This window comes from Misgurnus anguillicaudatus, chromosome 21 (assembly GCF_027580225.2).
Source record: "Misgurnus anguillicaudatus chromosome 21, ASM2758022v2, whole genome shotgun sequence".
NCBI lineage: Eukaryota > Metazoa > Chordata > Actinopteri > Cypriniformes > Cobitidae > Misgurnus > Misgurnus anguillicaudatus.
The window spans coordinates 59,292,478-59,312,816 of NC_073357.2; the positions used below are offsets into that span (position 1 = coordinate 59,292,478).

The following is a 20,339-nucleotide window of genomic DNA, read 5'->3' on the forward strand; positions in this document are numbered from 1 at the left end:
TGTGAATGAACAAAAAAACTAAGGGGCTGTCCACACGGAGACGCGTATCACCGTATACGTATAAATTTGTTATCGTATTGGCTTTTCATCCATACAAATCCGGAGTTTTGGGAGACTGAATTCGCTATTTTTTGAAACCGGGTCCTAAAGTGGATAAATCTGAAACCGACACCCTTGCGGTTTCGTCTGTACAGCATCACGTCACGTGTCGGAAGCGTCACACGTAACAGCAACAACAATAACGGCGGACTACGTGATTGTGTTCGTGCTACAGAAGCTACTAAAGCCTACTAGCTTTATTACAGCAAAATCTATTGCTCCTATGGAATTGTGGTGACCAACAAGCGATAATGGACAACATCATACGTTGGTTATGCGCATGCTCAAAGTCTTCTTCTCTGTGTATAGTGTATATCTGTGGCAGAATTACAGCGCCCCATACTGGTCCGGCATATATACTACACCGCTTTCAGCGGTTTCGTGTTTACGGATAATTTTTTTAGAGCAAGAAAAAAAAGATCGGATAGGGAATGCACCGGCTTCGTGTGGACATAGCCTAAGGATCCCGGAAAAATCCCGGATGCCTTTCCCGTGTATTTTACGTAATGTCTGTGTGAAAAGGGCTTTACTGGTAAATTGGGAGCACTGATTTACCGGAAAGATTCTGTTCACACATGACATGTTAACTGCAATTTACCAGTAAATTACCAGCAAAGACTGTATGTGTGAAAGGGACTAATGTCAGTATTTAGTGTCTCTTTAGTTTAATCACACGCGCATCCCAGGTGAAAAAGTACACTAAAATAAACTAAGTACACTTAGTAACTGTGCTATTTTCATGCAGTCATTTTGTACTTATTTTTTGTATATTATAGAAATGTTTGTAACCGAACCGATCATGAGCCCCATTCACTAAAAGAATACTATGGAAGTGAATGGGGCATATGAATGATTTGTTACAAACAAAAATACCTTCCTTTGTGTTTAATTATCAAAAAGTAATTCATACAGGTTTGTAACAACACGAGAGTGTGTTAATGATAAGAGAATTTTCATTTTTTGGTGAGTTCATCACTTTAGATCAGGGATGGGCAACTTCGGTCCTGGAGGGCCGGTGTCCTGCAGAGTTTAGCTCCAACCTTAATTAAACACACCTGAAGCAGCCAATTAAGGTCTTACTAGGCATACTAGAAACTTTTAGGCAGGTGTGCTGAGGCAAGTTGGAGCTAAACTCTGCAGGACGCCGGCCCTCCAGGACCGAAGTTGCCCATCCCTGCTTTAGATAATATATGAGCCATATTCATTTTGTATTATGTAATTTTGTCATGTGCCACTAGAGGGAGGCGTGAGCTTTGTGGCTCAGCTGATCTCGGGTCAGCCCGGGTATGTGATTGAACCTAAAGGAAATCCAGACACAGGTGTTGCGAATTTGGGAAGCAAACAGTTTTCAAACAGGGCACTGTTGTAATGTCAGAAGAAAGCTTTTTCACACAACGAAGCTTCATTAACTGAGCATCGAACAGCACATTGCGTACTGCGCAGACTCAAACTGAGCTTGGTGACGTGAGCAACCTGACTGACAATTGTAAGTCTTCTAATAGCTGTGCCAAGAGAAATCTGAATCACCCACCGAATCTTGCAGAAATGACGAGCGTGAACAGGAGTACATTTTGTATTAAGTATATTTAATATTCTGATTAATTACTTTGTCAATTTGCATAGTATTTATTTATTTTAAAGTTTAACGCCAGTACGCCATATTCTACATGCGCTTCTCCTCCTGTCCATACGGTATTTCTCAACTGTGCGACAGAGAGTCGCGTGGTTATGACGCAATCGTTAGCATAGTTTTACTAAAACTGCTTCTACTGGGCCATAACGTAAGATACAAGGTAATGGAGCCTTTTATACATTTTCGTGTTTCTTTAGAAATAATTGATGCACAAATTGAGTCTTTAAACGCCTCAGATGTAAAGTTATTCACTGTCAAAGTGACGCCAAAATGAATGGGAGTCAATGGAATCCTAAGAGCAGGTGGGGGTCCGCTAGCTAATGGCGGTGCCCAGGGCGGCTTCAATAAAATATGAAACCCTGCCCCCCTGGATTGGACAGCCGCGTGAGAACTGACATTGACAAGCAGAGCTTTTCTTCCAAAGTTGAACATTTTTCAACTCTCGGTGCTCAGCACAGAGCGCGGAAAAACCGCCGAGCGCCGGTTTTTAGCGCGGAAAAAACCCGCTAGCTGCTGGCTTATTTGAAAAACGCTGAGCTTCCATTGGAAACAATTGAAAACATGCGCCGGCCGCGGGCGTAAAAACGTTGGTGTGCACGCCCCTAAGGGGCTGGACACACCAAAACTTTTAAACGCGGCTGAAGACGCCTTGAGGATGCCGAATGCCAGCTGTTTTTCAGCTGAGTGCCAGCTTTCTTCTGCGAGCCGGTTGGTTGCTGTGGTAATGTCCCGCCCCTCCCCCACTGTGATTGGGCGGCCGTGTTAAAACTGACATTGACGAGCGGAGCTTTTCTTCCAAAGTTGAACATTTCTCAACTCTCGGCGTTCAGCGATGAGGGCGCGGAAGAAAACCGCTAGCTGCTGGCTTATTTGAAAAACGCTGAACTTCCATTGAAAACAATTGAAAACATGCGCCGGTCACGGGCGTAAAAGCGTTGGTGTGCACGCCCCCTAAGAGCTGATTCTTTGTAGCGAACAAGCAGAGCCGAATCTTCAGACGCAGGCAGAGGTGGGACTGTAAGAGCCTTCTCTTCTAAGGGAGCCGAGTCAGAAGAGCCAAATCTATGGAAAGAGCCGGACTGCCTAGTGATGGGTCGTTCGCGAACGAGCCGGCTGTAAGAGCTGATTCTTTGTAGCGAATGAGCAGAGCCGACTCTTCAGATGCAGGCAGGGGTGGGACCGTAAGAGCCGGCTCTTCTAAGGGAGCCGAGCCAGAAGAGCCGAATCTATGAAAAAAGCCGGACTGCCATAACTAAAATGTAGAGCCGGAGCTTGAGCCGAATCTACGGAAAGAGCCGGACTGCCCATCACTAGGACTGCCCATCACTAATTCCGTCTGCCTTTGGCAGAAATAACTTCGCCCCGAAATCGACCCCCCTCCTGTGTTTCTAATGCTCCATTTATATGTCTCCTCCTCACTGAATGGCCCAATCAACAACCGCCACCCTCAACACTGCACCTGTTTCCAATACACACCGATTTGGGTTGCCGGAAGTGGGTGGTGTTTGCGAATCATGGTCCGGGCGGAATTAATCTTCCTCATTTTAGGTTCCGCCCTTTCACAGTCACTCTGTGACATATTCTCCAGTGGTTCGAACGTGTTAGCAACTCAGAAAGTTTATTAAAACGGTTTTCCAGCATCAAAATGTTTGGTTGCACTAATATAATATACTAATATATGTATCTGGCCACTTTATATTTATATCTGCTAACGTCTTCTATCCACTCCACTAGTACACGGATCTGGTAGCTGTGTTGAAATAGTTGATAAAGTCAACTTTTTGAAGCAACATTAAAGAGTTTTTTTTAGCTTAAAATAACGTTTTCAAAAAAGTTTCAGTCGTTCATCCACTCGAAACAAGTCGCGGTCCTATTCGAGTGAAAACTACAAAAACTTGCGGCTTTAAAGCTACACTAAAGAGTTTTTGCTCTATGCTCCCCCTACAGGTTGGAAGCGAAATTGTCCATTACCACTGTCGCAAATAATTTAGCCTAATGCAGCAAAGCTGCCTCTGACTGGATTGTAGGTCTGCCATAAAGCAAGTTTTTGTAGTTTTCACTCAATCAGGACCGCAACCCTTCGGATGGAAACTTCTTTAGTGCGGTTTTGGCCGATAGAGGGCTGCAAAGCAAATGTGCAAGTGCCATTCACCCTGTTTCGGGTGGATGAACGACTGAAACTTTTTTGAAAACGTTATTTTAAGGTAAAAAAAACTCTTTAGTGTTGCTTTAAAATAACTTTGTGTTGCTTCACTGCTGATTCTTACCATATTTCCATTGCTAAACTGCGCGCATACGTTGCCACGCCATCATTGCCACGTCATCAAACAGGTCAGTGTAGTAAAATAAAAATATTACATAGTCAAGATCACAGCAACTGCTTCAGCGCTGGATACCTGAGGTCATTTTATGTTGTGACATCAACAATGAGCTATGTAATTTAAAGTGCACGTGCACTTGCAGTTCAAATAGATTTAATAATTGGCCAGAGGTGGAAAAAGGACTAAAATATTGTACTCAAGTAAAGGTAAAGTTACTTTAATAATATTTTACTTAAGTAAAAGTAAAGTTACTTGTCTAAAAATCTACTTAAGTAAAAGTAAAAAGTAAGTCATCTTAACTTTACTCAGAGTTAAAGTTACTTTTTTTTACAGCAGGGAGAGGTGGAGGATTCTAGTATAGTTCAAAAACGACAAGGGAATATAAATCTCAAACTAGTTGTGTTTAATTGTAGGAACATCTTTACAATTAAAGTGCAATAACAAAAAGTTAATAAAATAAAAAGCTTTTTTAAAGTAAGAAACATTTATGGAATTGTTTAATGATTTTTACATGTGAGTTATGCACTTTTGAAGGTGGTCAGCAGCTTGTAAATACAATCACTATAGTAAGGTTGTAATTGATGTATTGCTGGTAACATACATTATTTTATTAAACTATATATCTAGTTTAATTGAGCATATAATGAGATGAGTGCCATGTCTATATACATTTGACACGTTTATTATCTTCTTACTTCCCTGACCTGGGTACCTGATGACATTTATTCTTCTCTCTCTCGCGCGCGCGCTCTCTCTCTCTTGCTCTCTCTCGCTTTTTGCAATGTCTAATGACCTGCGCTTTCTTGAGGACGTTTTGAAGTTCTGTTTGACTTGACGCGAAGCTGCTAGACCTCGGAAGATAATGCGCGTGGTATTAAAAACGCGCCGTGCAATTTCGTACTTAAGAGCATTAATCCTACCTTTCATAGAAATGAAACACTCGCTTCGCGTCAGTGGAAAGTGGTCGCTTAAATATGACCAGGGGTTTCTTTCATAAGATTTGAACTGAGGCGGGTCTGCATTAGCGCGCGCCTGTCTCGTCCGTCTCCATGGTTCTTTTTGCGCGTTCCCCGGGCCCCGCCAATTTACATCCGTTTCGCGTCTTTATCACTTTGCTTTTTAAAACATTTTTTTTTACCCAGTAACGGATATGATTTAAAATGTAGCGAAGTACAATACTTTAAATAAAACATACTTAAGTAAAAGTAAAAGTACAGATTTTAAAAACTACTCAAAAAAGTAAAAATACACAAAAAAAACTACTTAATTACAGTAACGTGAGTAAATGTAATTCGTTACTTTCCACCTCTGTAATTGGCTGTCAATGGATCATCATCCCAAACGATATCGTTCATTGTACCTTTATCGTTAGAGTTGTGAACTCCAGTATTCTCTTTAATATAAAAGATTTTTAAAACAATGTTTTTTACAGTTATCATAATTTGAACAGCCCTTATAGTGTATTTGTAGTGTTAAACTTTTAAACTTATTTAGCACAAAAGTACAATGCACTAAAAATGTACTTGCTGGTGTTCAAGTATTATTTTTTAGTACATTCAAGTATTGACGGTTTCATCGGACGCACGTTGTCACGCATTGATGGTCTGACTGGTGGCTAAACGAAACTGTGGAACAAATAACTTATTAAAAATAACAAATGTTTTGGTTTCCTAAAGATGAGGGGAGACGACAATCATGGATTACTGCTATGTGAAGGAAGGTTTGGCAGTTGATCTGTAGTTAAGATTGCATAGATTAGGCTATAATACACATAAAACGGCCCGTTCTGGTTCTTCATTCTGATTGGTTGAAACGTCTTTGCTGCGCTCTGTTGCAGCCACACTTGATTCTGAGGACCTACTTTGTTTGGCGGAAGAGTAATATTTGTACTAATATAATTACAATTTATTTGTGTTTTATTTAATGAAATCCTACTATTAATAGAAGTTACCGTTTTATAAACGCAATAAGCCCCGCAAAGCAGTGGGGTTACAGTGCATTTTATAACAGCTAAGGGGGTTTTAAACAACGACCCTTAGCTGTAATAAAATGCACTGGTAACCCACTGCTTTGCGGGGCTTATTGCTTTATTTTACACAGTAATGTTAGCTCAGTGTTGTTTTTGATACGCTGTAGCTCTACTTTGAACTAATCTACTCATTTAGATTTTAATCAGAAATAAACTACTATAAAATTGACTTGGTTTTTAATTCTTTGCAGAGTTTACCGGAAGTTACGTTTGTTCCACAAAAGCCGCTTGTTTATGTTGTTACTGCTGAAATTTACCTGGGATGGCCTGCATATGACTTTTTGCTCTTAAATAAATGTAATTCTGTCAATGTTTAAGATAAAAACAACAATGTGCAGTTTAAAAAGACAACAATACAAGAGTAAAAAAGCCTTTAGAAACACAATATAAGTAACTTGTTTAATAAAATATGCATTGTTTTAAAACAACATACTGCCTAAACATACACAAAGAAACACATTTCATGAATATCCTAGGAATTAAAGGACAGAAGAGGATTTCTGCAAATAAAAAACAACTCACATCAGTGCTCTTTGAAAAAGAAAAAATGTACAGTACAGTTAATGTTTTGGATTAGCCTTTAATGCCAAAAAAGCTGTAAAAAGGTAACAAAATCATGGTTCATTTAACAATGCATAACAAAATGTATAAGGTATTTTACATTTTAAGACCAACAACATAAGCTGCGTCACAGCTCATTACCTATAAATCATTCTCTGAGGAAATATACATCTTTAAGAAGGAGCGGCATTAAAAAAATTCAGCCAAGTTCCCATCCAGACTACTCTTAGGATGGGTAAACACTTGTGAAAGTCAATATATCCTTAAAGTTGGCGGTGTATCAACAGTGCTATTATTCCAAGTCCAACTTCAAACAGAACATACAATCACCAGACAAAGTGAAAATTGTATAAAACCGTCCCATATTTCACACTTTTCCATGTGCCACTCACACTGGGAGAAAACCAAAAGCGAAACAGCCCTCAAAGTTGGCGTCTTAATCCTCTCCGCCTCCAAACATATCTGCCAGCTTCTTGAAGCGTGGTCCCCACTCATTAATGAAGTCATAGTCCTGGTCGTTCCCGGAGCTGGAGGAGTTGAGAGAGCTGAGAGAGCCGGCATCCGAACCTCCGCCTTCATAGTCAAACACCAGCAGGGAGTCGTAGGGAGGTGCAGTGGGGTCGTTGTCTGCAGCCTTCATGTTCTGCAACACAAAGAAAAAAGATTGGAACAAGAACATTGATCGTGTAAAGATCAATCCAAATCGGAGCAAGCAAATCGCTTACGTCATCGATGAACGTGCCGATCTCATCTGGGTTGGCAGGTCGAGTTCTGTATTGAGGTGCAGTGGTATAAATAGGCATCTCATCATTTCTGAAGACATGTGGTCTGTTGTCCAGACCTCGATGCAGCACGCTCAAATCATAATCCTGCAGAAAATGAAGAACCATTTAGAAATATCTTTGAATACACTTGAATCAATCTGAAATGCATTTTGAAATGGTTTCAGTATACGCATTTGACAGTCACTTTTATCCAAAGCAACTTGCATGAAAAAATAAAACCAACCTGATCATCTTCACCACCACCTTCCTCATCATAATAGTAGATGTTGTCCCTGATGTCATCTTCAGGAAGAAGAGGCTCTTTTTTAGTTCCGCTCTTCCTCCTCATGAACAAGAGCAGCAGCAGCAGGAGTACTGTGGTAGGAATACAGCAAACACTCGGATGAATCACTGCTACTTAATTTGTTGAATAATGTGAGTTTGCTCCGTTTACAAAAGGTTATATTCTGATCTGATAAGTTTGTTAGTCCTTACAATTAGACCATGCCCCCTTTAAAATCACTGTTAACACATGGACAGAAATACATACACAGCAGAGCCAAGATGGCACCGAGGATTCCGAGAACTCCAGACAGCGGCAACCCAGCTGCCCGGAAGTCGTTGCAAACAACACTTTCACCCTTGCAGTCACACACGGTGGCTTTAATCGTGCTGTCCTGATTCAGCTTCTGCTGATCGGAAACTCTCAGGACTACATTGTAGACGCCAGGCTCCAGCGCATATTTAAGCATCAGCTCAATGCCGGTTGCTGCACATCGGGGAACATTATAATCATTAGAATACAAATCATGCATTTATGAAAGAATTTGATGTTAAAGTCATTTTTCTCAACATTAATTCATACCTGAATCATTCATCTTGGCAGTCCAGTTTTTCATCGTGTCTCCATGAGTGTCAACACTAAAGGGTCCAGCGTTGGGATGTAAGTCTTTATCAGTGATGGAGAGGAGGACTGGAGGCGCCTCTTGATTACAGATCTTTATTTCTCTTTCATTAATATAGGGAGCGTTATCATTCACATCCTCCAGCTCAATGATCAGGGTTCCTGTGCCGGTCGCTCTAGCGGTTTCTTTACACAAGTACAAAATTATTAGAAAAATAATTCAACAATCTTAACTGCACCCCTCTCCCAAAACAAACCCACATTACCATCATCATCAACGGCCAGAATGATGGCTTTGTATTTTCCATCTTTGACCTCAATAGATTCTCTGTCCAAAAGTTTCTTGACTTTGATCATTCCTGTGTCTTCAACGACACTGAGAAAGCCAGCGGGATCACTGCTGATTCTGTACCTGTAAGGAACCAAATTATGGCAAAAAAAAGAAAGTTGAGACAAACTTCATCTCACTTTAATAAAAACATGTTCGATCATTAAGAAAGAGTTTGGAAGAAATCTGTACGTTAACTTCTGTGCTCTTCCAATGTCTGGATCAGTGGCTGTAAAAGCAACCAAGTCACTACCAACAGGAACATTTTCAGGTTTAATAATGTGCTTCTCCTTTGGATTAAACACCGGAGGCTCGTTCACATCCTCAACATTGACAGTGACTGTGGCGGTGGAGGTGGGCAAAGGGCCGACAAACGGATCATCGTTCTCAACAATCACAGACAAAATGTACTGCTTGGTCTTCTCGTAGTCCAGCGGCTGTATGGACAAGAAAAGACTTCAGTTACAGTACATCAACACAAACATCTGTCTGATCAACATTATGAAGATCATTTAGTACCTTCACAGTGGTGATGATTCCCTCCAGCTGACTGGGTCCAGTACTGATATTAAAAACTCCTAATTTGTCACCACTGATAATCTTATAATTAGTTGACCAGGCAGGTGATCCAGGATCATCATCATCGGTAACTGTAAGTTTGGCCACTTCAACTCCAACTTGATTCTCTGGGACAGATACAGTGTACTAAAAACAAAGACAAAAAAAGTGTGTTTTTATAAGACTTGATTCTCGTAGATATTTAGAGGACAGATGATGAACAGCACGCTACCGTTTCTTGCTCAAATTGAGGTGGATTGTCATTGCTGTCAGTGACGGTTATAACAGCTTTGCCAGTCGTTGGGTAACCCTCTCCTTTCATGTCTGCAGCCTGAAGGACCAAAGTATATTTGGGAAATTTCTGAAAGAGAAGATGTTCACAGGTGAGTTTAGTCTTTCATGAACTCATTCTTCAACACTAAGATGCAATCATTAAAAGTCATCTCTCACCTCTCTATCCAGGCCTGAACCGATCACACGAATCCGTCCGGTTACAGAATTGATGTCAAACATATTTGGATTTGGTGATGGTGGATCTTGGCTGATAATCGAGTATCTGAGATCAGCATTATCAGTATTTGGATCATCTGCATCAGTGGCTGTGACCGTCATAAACTCATAATCTTCAGAGAGAAAATACAAATTAAAATGATTTAATGCCACTCACAAGTGAAAAAAATTATTTTCAGGCCAAATCATATTCCTTTTACTGACACTTTATATACAAAGGCGAGACCAATTGAATTTAAATGTTTTTTTTGCCATATTAAAGTCTCCTGTGGCATATATAGGGTTGCCAACTGTCACTATGAAATACAGGACAAAAAGGTGGGCATACCGCAGCAGTGCGAGTATAGTTTTGTGTGAATACACAGTGTATTGTTTTAACCCGTTTGTCAACAAGATCACTAATCTCCTAATATATAACTCTTATGCATACAAATGTTTTTTTAATAGTTTGTTAATTTACAGCTTTACTTTTAACACAGTCCTTAGTTTAATTGAACCATCACAGTACCTTTAATATCCGTTTAAAACCAAACACTAATGACTCCTGCACTAAGGGGTTGTGTACACCAAAAATTTTAAAAGCGGCTGAAAACGCCTGGACAACACCGAATGCCAGCTGTTTTTCAGCTGAGTGCCAGCTTTCTTCAGCTAAGCGCTTGGGTAGCTCTGATACGTCATCTGTAAGACAGTTGGTTGCTGTGATACTTGTCCCGCCCCTCCTCCACTGTGATTGGATGGCCACGTGATAACTGACATTGGAAGAAAAGCTCCGCTCGTCAAAGTTGAACATTTTTCAATTTTTTTTTTAAAATCAAAGTTTAAACTGTTAACATTAGTGAATGCACCATGAACTACCGTCAATTACTGTAATGACATAAACAAGAATTAATAAATGCTTATATACTCCATTTTTTATTGTTTGTTCGTGTTATATAATGCATTTACAAATACAACAAATACAACATTTTTGAAAAGTGTTACAGGTATTTGTATATCATATTATTCAGTACGCATAAATGAATAATCCAGGGTCTGTTTTGTTCACACAGCAGCTTACAGTCACAGCTCTAAGGCAGTATGTATAAATATAAACTCTGAATGAGCAACTCGTGTCAAACTAGTGTACAATTCGCACAGGGTGCCTGTAACCATAATGACAGTTGTAAAATGGAATGACTGTAGCTTTATCAACGAAGTATTAAGGCGCTTTTCCATTGCATAGTACCCCACGGTTTAGTTTGGGTCGGGTCAGCTCACCTCACTTTGGCGTGGTTAGCTTTTCCATCGAGTTTATTATCACTTCGTAGTGGGAGGGATTATAGGCGTGTCGTTATACTTGCGCTGCCTACTGCTGTGACATCATACAAGTGAGAGGAGAGCGTCCTTGTACATTCCCATACATTTATTTATCAGTCCGCCATAAAATTAAAATTGGCCACCACAAATAGATGTTTTCACATCGCGTTTATCACTAACGTAACCTCTATCTCTCATGACAGTTTCTGTTTAAACACTCGCGGCATCAGTGGTTTACGCACTCCGCTGAGCCTCATTGAAGTTGCATTTAAGCATATAATGCTGACGTGCTCATTGGAACTGCAAATTTGTAAAAAACTGTTATGGTGTTCCTGATTCTCAACCTGTGGATGTTTTTATCGCTAAAAGGGAGTTTGGGAACTTATAGCAGAGCACAGATGACAACAGGTTTGCTCGAGAAAGCGCAAGCTAGCACTAAAGGTAAAGCCACTGATCTATATAAATGACTGGATTGCGCATGATGATAACTGTGAAGCCACCGCGCCGCCATGTTGGTATACCCAAACATTCTATTAAATCAATAGACGCAATCAGATTTTAATGATAAAACATCACTTTACTGGTCTTCGTTTTTATATCTGAAGTTACCCTGTACATTATTACAACACAAACGTCCTAAACATGTACATAGTTATTTACTGAAAGTTGTACATTTTAGTTTTTAATCAGTTATTATACATTCATCTTCATTACAGTATCAGATCAGCAGACAGACCGCAGCATATTTAATATTAATGACAAACATGCTCATTCTGAAATCTAAATAAATAATCATACTTTGTACCGTATGTGCATGCAATAATTTGCTGGTTTTATGTTATCTAAACTTATTTAGAGAAATAACGCTGACCGTATAGCTGAATGTCAAAAAAAACTTTATTTATACCCGACTCATTAAAGGCGGAGTCCACGATGTTTGAAAAACGGTTTGGAAAAGGAGACGGGCCGACTACCAAAACACACTTTTAGCCAATCAAATCAAATCAAATGCCGGGTTGCGTATGTGTGGGGCGGGTCTATCAACAGAAGGTCCAGATTCTATTGGGGTAGGGGCCAATAGAATCTGTTTAGGTGATTTCAAATATCAACATTGGCTTTCAAACACCATGGACTCCGCCTTTAACAGAACGCAGCAGACACACTCACCTTAACGTTTTTTTATAAATCCATTTTCCTGCCCGATTAAAGTATAAACATTGCAAATAACACCAGAAATAACAGTTAATTTACGTACAGATATCCTAAAAATAATCTTGCGTGACTGATACGCTGTAAAGCGGGTGAATTTAAAACATCATTTTGAATGGAAGTCAATGACGCCGTCTGCCGGTTGGGTATACCAAGATGGCGGCTTGAACTCTGGGCTGGCTTCACCTCACGTTACGTTAAGCGTTCTATGCGCAATCCAGTCATTTATATAGATCAGTGGGTAAAGCTAATCTTTTAAATTATAGCGATGAAGCTGTAGTGACGATTCTCTCAGACCAATCAGTGATCTTCTGTGTTTTCATATCACGTTTGGTATCAGCTCGGGTCACTTGGAACCCCAACCGAGGTGGTACGAGGAAAAGTATTGGGTACTACGTACTGCTCCCAAAAGTAAGCTGACCCGGCCCAAACTAAACCAAACCATGGGGTACTATGCAATAGGGGTGGGCAGTATGAGCAAAAATTCATAAAGGTATTTTTCACTCTTCAGCCGGTATAGCAATATTACGGTATGTTGCCATATGAGATAAAACATTTTGGAGTCACACTGTAGTAGTTAAATTACTGACAAAATTTGTATTTTTAACCTTATGTTACTAACAGGTGAGGAATTGGACATTAGACATGATTGTTTTATCTTTTCCTTTTCCCATTTTTTCCTTTAAAAGTGCCATTGTGTGGATGGGTGGACTCATCTTCTTATGCGTATTGTCACTAATATGGAAAGTATGAAAATATGGAAATTAGTATGGTCATTTGCTGGTAGGCTATGTGCCTTATTACAATGTTTTATGTTACATCCAACAACTTTAAAACTGTGTGCTGTGTATATCTTGTGTCTGTTTGATTTATAAATATACAAAGAACAAGATTTTCTTTTTGTTGTTAATATGAACATCTGATGGAAGATGCCATCTCACTTTAAATTATTATTAATCACTGAACGCATTAATAAATGCAGTTTATTAATACAAGTTAGTTATATTAATAAATGTATTTATTGCATTTAATTTAATTAACCAGCAGATTCACAGTGCCAAAAACACTTCACTCATACGTTTTTATGCGTAAATATGCACTATGTATTTAATAGCCTCTCTAATTAATAAATCTGCATTAAGAAAACTAAATTTACCATGAAGGCTGTTTTTAATGTGTTTAGTATGTTGCTTACGTTATCTGCTAAAGGACTCGGAAAGCGCTATTCATTTAACCGTAACTCCTCAACCATTTGCGCTATCAAAAAATTATTTGGCAAATTATGGTTTATTACGGTAATTTCTTGCTTTCCGTCCTCAATTCGCTGCTGTTGTCTGGTGGAGAGCGCGTGCAGGGTGCAGTAGAGAGCAGAGTGAAAAAGCGAGTAACACCGTTAAACGCCTTTGAAGCAGTGAGGTAAAAAAAAGCCTCCTAAATGTATAACACTGTTGACGCGCTGTTGGTGCCTTGGGACTCGACAGCCCGACTGTTTAAGTTGATTTTCAATAAAGCAGTGTTGATTTTGTTCGCTTCTGGGTCCTCTTATGTTTCAGAACCTGGCAATGCTTATGTAAGCCACTAGCTTGTTTTGTGCCAAACTTGCTGTATACAGATCACAACACCAGAAATAGCCTTAAGCAGGATTTGCGTGCACTATGATGTGCATCCTCTTAAAAAAAAAGATGATTAAAACTGGATTGAAGTGCGATCTGAGCTTTTTGTTTTGTGTTTTTGTGGACAGCGCATCTCGGGAACGGAGGTATGACTTAAGACTTGGGTAACTCTCGCGGGGTCTTAAATTTAACTTTCTGAATGTTATTTTTTTAAGTCCTAGGATGAAGATCTGGGCGTTTTAAGGCCTTAGATATAACTTTCTGAAGGTTCGTTTTTTTAACACCCCGTGGTAACCCTGATAAGTGCAAAAATATTTAAAAAATTTAAAATATGTAACGCCGGTATCAACGGTTTTGCAAAATCCATATCATGGCGTGACACAATACCGGTAATTACTATCATACCGGTTTATCGCCCACCCCTACTATGCAATGAAAAAGCGCCATTATTTTACAAAAGAGGCAGTGAGAGATTGTTTGATTAACATTAGTGACAGACAGGAGCAAAATTAGGTAACTTCCCCTTTAAGACAAAATTCCATATGCAAAATAACGCTAGTTACACGCGAGTTTTCTTTTTCTGCTGTTTACCTTCTCTTAAAACAGCACGTACATTTAGCACTTTTATTTGTGTTTCAATGGCTTAAATCACTTGTTTTTAAACTGCAGTGCTTAAATACATGAACAAAAGTTTGTGTGACCACGCAAACATGCAACTGCAAGAATCGACAGGTGGATGACATCAAGTACCGCGAGAGCATTTCAGAAGCAGTCTACTGTTATGATTTCCCGAATCACTCTCACAGGATTTGGATGTAATCTGCCTCTTGGTTCTTGTGGCACCACATGAAGTTTACCCATGAGTTTAACAAACCTGTTGTATCAGTCACTTTTAGATCAGTGTAGCCGTCAAAAACGATCACGTATGGGACCCCCTATGCATACTGTGCAAAGTAGGGATGTCACGAGAACCGATACTTCGGTACCAAGTCGATACCAAAATTTTTTTTTTAACATGACGGTACCTGGTTTCTCTGGTACCGAGGCTGCAATACTCTTCCGGGACTGATGGGGGCAGCATATACGCGCATGTGTATTTGATGCTCCACAAGAGTTAAAGAAGAGGAAGAACGCCTCTTACGAGCACACGGGAGTCTCTCTAAAGTTGTTTGTCGCTTTCAAACATAGAATTTGGCAAAGTTCTTGAAAGACAGACACCCCGATCTCTTTAAAGAATTCGAGGTAAGTTTTAATTCACATTAACATTATATACAAACTGTAAAACTTTAATTTTATACTGAAACCCAGACCCTATATTATGTTCATTTGAGGCAGCTGGCATTAATGCCGTGTAACCAGCTAACTTTATGCTAGATGTTAATGTTTTGTGTAAGTCAGTTTTTTGTTAATGACGCTGCATTTGCAACTTTATAAACTATCTATAAATGGCAGGGAACTACACTAACCTTTTCCACTGGTGGCACCTGCGCTACCAACTTTTTCAGTTACTGGCGCAAAATATGATTTGGTCGCACATATTTTTTTCAAGTTATATTAAGGCGCTCTGGATAATAATGAACAATAATGAAACTGTTTTGCATACAGATATGCTTTTTATTTTACTTGCCATCTTTTAAACCACATGCCTTCTTGTTTTCTTAAACGTTGCAGTGTTTCCTTCCCACAGATCTGAAATTTACTTGGTGGTGGTAGCCGGTGAAAAGGGCAATTATTACCCACTGACAAATAATGGTCTACTATACATGTGACGAGGAACTAATAATGTGTGACACAACACAATACTTTGATTTATTGAAAATTAATATTAATTTCACATTATATTTCATCAATCTAACCACTCCAAACTTTCTTTGCCATTAACAAAGCTGACACTGTTTGTCAAAGCACCACGAAAACACTTACTGTTTTTGCACTGATATATGAAGCAATTAGACCCCAATTTATCAAACTCAATATAATACAATACTATGTATAGTATATTAATAGACAGTGCAGGTCTATAGATTATAAATGTGACTGATGTTATGACTGATGTTATAATGGTTATAATTTCTATTAGATAGGCACTTTTACTGCTTCTGCTCTATCTTTCTATTTCTCTCTTGCCGAATTAAAAAGCTTAATCCACTCATTATTTCAGATTTAAAAGTCTACTTGCTGTCCCGGTGACAGACTTTACATTGCTTTGCTCGTTCAGTGCAATTGGCTTGACATTAGCATTGCTTTTTGCTACAATCTCTGTCCAAACTTAATATGGATATGGTTTTAGAAAAGATATGGTTTATTAATAATAAGATTATTTAAAAAATGTGATAAAGAAAATGCAGCGCGTGGTCGTAACAAGAACCATCGCCATAGAAACCGAAGGCACGCTCCTCGAGCTTTAGCGCGGTAGCGCTCATTAGGCTTGCCGCGATAGTCGGTGAAACGGTGATAACCGGTGCTTCAGCCTCTCACCGGTTATATCACTTGCCCACCGCGACACCGTCTTTCACCGTCGTTTTGATTTTTTTGTGTAATTAAATCATTTAGTTTCGTTAGAGAGAGCAAACACTTATCAATTGAATGTGTCTGTTGTCTGAATTCAGCGGGGCTGAACGCGCGTCACGTCACAGAGCAGCCGCAGGTGTCAGATTTCATTTATTTCTGTCAGAGTTTGCAAGGCGAGCTGACTGACCAGATGATGACAGAATCCACGTGCTTTGCTCGTTTTGTTATAATATACATATATGATGTTTAATATAAGCGAGATCGTTTTGTTGTTGTGTTTTTCATCAAGAAAAATATTAAACCCATCATTTAAGCAGCGCTTTTATGGAGAAGTAGCCGGTTGCTCTGCTTGGGACTGGCGGGTTCTGTGAGAATTACCTGCGCACATTGACTCAAGCACTTAAGTAAACCAGCTGCATTGCACGCAAATTCATAGGCGATCTAACGCAGCTTACGCAAGCGCTGCATTTAAACAGTTGCGTAATTCAAAAGTGAAAGTAAAATGTGCACGTCTGCATGCACATTTATAAGCCCCTCCCACTCGGTGAAACCGGGATCACCGAGTTTGTGACGCGCCGATTAACCGGTGGGAAAATTACGTCACCGCGGCAACCCTAGCGCTCATGGCCGTATTCCGATCGACTCGGGTTATAAACACAAAATTAATCAGACTTGGGACCCAAAGTAATTAAACTAGGACCTAACCGGACCCAACAGACCATTTAAAATATAAACCCGGAACCATACGGGTCCCGTGTCCTCAGTGAAGAAAGACCTCTGCTCAAGTTCAGAAACATGGAAGACACTGCGCTTGCGTCGCGTCGCACCTAATTCATTGAGAAACAGCTGAGCACGCAAACGCACACTCATAGGGAGAGACACGACGTGCTTTCACACAAAATGAAGCCAACGTGTTGATGGCTCAGAGCACGTTATAAAACGTATTCTTAAAATCCACATTTCTGTTTTAATAAATGCTCATAGTAAATCATAGCATATTGTCTAAAACATTTGGTAGCACATTTGCGACCCATTAAAAATTACGGTCGCAACGGCAGTTCAAAAGGTCGGATATGCGACCATTTTGGTCGCAGTGTAGCTCCCTGAATGGGCGACCATGCATCGCCATTTAGTCATCCAAGCGAAATGTAGCCTAATATCACTGGATGAAGTATTAAAATGTTAAGGGTTTTTAATAACTATTTTCATCCTGCAACAGTTGAGTGATATTAAACTAATGCTTGCATTCAGAGTATGTGTATGTGCACTAGTGCTGTGTTCAAAATATCGATACGACGATACATCGTCATGGATGCCTGACGATGCATGCATCGATACAGCACCTTCCGTATCGATTCGGATGTACTTTTGAAAGTAACGTGACGAATTGCTATTGATCCGTGATCCATATGGAAAGGACGCATGTGTCCCGCAGAGTACGTAGAGTTAAAGGTAGCGGGGTACACTTTCACTTTGCGTGTCTGCATAGTGAGCCGCGTACTCACGCTCTCTCTCTCGCGCGCGCATTAAAGTCAATGAGTTCAGTATGAAAGTGCAGATATCTTTGCCTATACTACTGCAAAGGGCTTTATTAGCCACTCTCTTATAAAACAGTATTAAGTCTGACTGCATGTTTATAGATATATTCATAGATGTAGAATAATGAGAGACAAGAGTAAGGCACCATCTTTGTAAAACCGCTTTTAAAACAAACATAAGTTAAGTACTAACTCTGGGATTTTAAGTATTTCTAATAGCTAATAAATGAATGGCAAAAACACGACTGTTACAACACTGCTTATTCAATGTACAATAAACAAATAATAATAAAAATAATAATAATGTTACTAAATTCGTAAAAAAAATGTAATTCAAAATAGTCTTGTATAGTGATGCGCATCGTATCGGGGCCCTTGTATCGGGATACGTATCGTATCGGGGAATTGTTGGCGATACACAGCCCTAATGTGCACGTGCCTGTGTTTATAAGTGCACCTTAGCACCTGTAGCTTTAGCTGATTTATTAGTCATTGTCAGGCAGTATGTTAAATAAATAAAATGTATTTCTTATTCTCTCTCTTTTTAACAGTATTAGCCAGAGGAGGATGTACACCAAGAGAGTCATGAGAAAAGTCAACAAACATTAACACAGACAACCTAAACAGAAGCTCTTAAAAGTTTTCTATAATGTTGAAATGTTTTAATAAACATTATTTTTTTTAAGTATAATGGTTCTTTTTTTACACACTGTGGTACCGACTTAGGTACCGAGTACCGTGTACTTTGTGGTATTGGTACCGACTACTAGATTTTTGGTACCGTGACATCCCTAGTGCAAAGACACGCAAGTTACCTGGCTGTTAGATTTTTTGCCCACGAACTGAAAGGCTTGCCAATCTTCCTCATTTCGCTAAGCCAAGACAATCTCCATTTGTCTTTTTACACCTTTATCAATCTCCAAAACATCTGAGCCTTCCTGCATTAAGTATGTCCATGCAAACTAAAAAAGTTTTACCTCAGCGGACATCAGAGTGGAAAGGACCTAGTGATCACAGAACACTTAAGGGCTCGTTATACCGTAAAACTTCGCCTGTCTCTTTTAGACGCCTAGTGTGACGACAGGTTTGGGTAAATAAACGCCTGTCTCAAATAAAGGCCTGGTCTGTTTTTTAGTTTCGGGTTGTATTTAATCTTCTAAAACCCGTCAGATAGTCTGTTTAAGACAGTTCTATGGTGCAGATTGAACACGCTAAAGTTTTTTTTTGCTTACCGGTAGATGTCACGTGACAGACGCAGTCGTTCCTTTACTCATCACTATGACAACACAACAAGCTTCGTCGCCAGGATTGAGGTGATGATGACAGTAGCGAAGTGGCAATCGGGAGAGTCAGGACTTTTCCCGGTGGGCCGGTAGTGTTTTGGGGCCGCTGATAATAGCCGGGCTTTCAGTCTTTTGTCATGCATGCACTCCCGCCACACATTGTATTTCTCACGCGGAAACACTATTTATCATATTTAATATGCTGCAGCGCCCAAAATGTATCTGGCCGCATTGCTCTCTCTCTCTATCAAGCCCGTCTTCCCTAGAGTTCTAGTCGAGCGAGCCAATACAAAAAAAAGAAAGAGGCTACACAACAGCCAATCAGAAAATAGCACTGTTGTATCTGGGTAAGATTTCACACAACAACCAATAAAAAAACATTTTGTTTGCTTTATTTATACTGCCAATAATTTAAGACTGTTGTTATTACACGAACTAATTTGTTAAACACATTCAAATTATGAATAAAACGTAATATGTGGTAACCTCCTGCTGTCATGCTGGAACAATTAAATTAAAAGCCTGTCTCTTATAGACGCCTGTCTCTTTTAGACGCCTGGTGTGATGATAGGTTTGGGAAAATAAAACCCCGGGCTATTATTTGAAGTTTTACGGTACTTGTGCGTAGGTCCTACGTCATAGCCGCGATGGCGTAGGTTCCGCATCGGTTTTCTTTTATACTTTTGCGTTGCCATCCGCCTGGCCGTGCAAACACGCGCGCAGACCACTGGTAGGCAGTATCCACGTGCGTAATTACAGTAGCAGCCCGACCGTCAAAGAAGAAGCTTGGCAAGTCAACCCACAAACAAAGAAGAAACTTCGTGTGTATGATTTGAGAACACCAGCAATGATGGAAGTAAATAAACAGCAACTTTTGTTGCAGTTTGATTTAAATCACTCCCCAACTTAGCTCATCTTTGTTTTCACCGTCGCAAACGGAAATACCCATGGTGCAGTTTTTTTACCCGACGGGAGGGGTTCTGGTGGACCAATCACAGCACTTGCTGTCCGCGTAAATTTGACGCGCTGTTAAAAAAATTGCGAGGTGCACGTCAGGGTACGGATAACCTATGGTGTAGAGCTTACGCACGACTATAAATCGGGCTTTACAGTGGAAAGCGGAACGTGATTTCGCTCCACTTCAGGCTTTGATCATGTCCCACTTAACAAGGTGAATACATA

At 39.8% G+C, this 20,339-nt stretch overlaps 1 protein-coding gene across 14 annotated transcripts in view; it reads right to left on the reverse strand.

Annotated features, from left to right (window-relative positions):
- LOC129452519 (B-cadherin) overlaps positions 1-20,339 on the reverse strand; it is a 192,879-nt gene that overhangs the window by 42,561 nt on the left and 129,979 nt on the right. For 11 of the 14 annotated variants that reach the window (XM_073859537.1, XM_073859532.1, XM_073859535.1 and 8 more), the window contains 5 exons: positions 8,273-8,497; positions 7,958-8,176; positions 7,652-7,782; positions 7,369-7,512; positions 6,468-7,286 (listed from right to left, as the gene is read on the reverse strand). The exons of 1 other annotated variant lie outside the window; for it this stretch is intronic. In XM_073859537.1, coding sequence (XP_073715638.1) covers positions 7,080-7,286; positions 7,369-7,512; positions 7,652-7,782; positions 7,958-8,176; positions 8,273-8,497 — 926 coding nt within the window. In that variant the 3' untranslated portion in view covers positions 6,468-7,079. Of the gene's footprint in view, positions 1-6,467; positions 7,287-7,368; positions 7,513-7,651; positions 7,783-7,957; positions 8,177-8,272; positions 8,498-8,577; positions 8,724-8,831; positions 9,077-9,158; positions 9,345-9,429; positions 9,559-9,647; positions 9,821-20,339 lie in introns of those variants that run through there. 2 more of the 14 variants (XM_073859529.1, XM_073859530.1) reach the window with 2 other exon arrangements.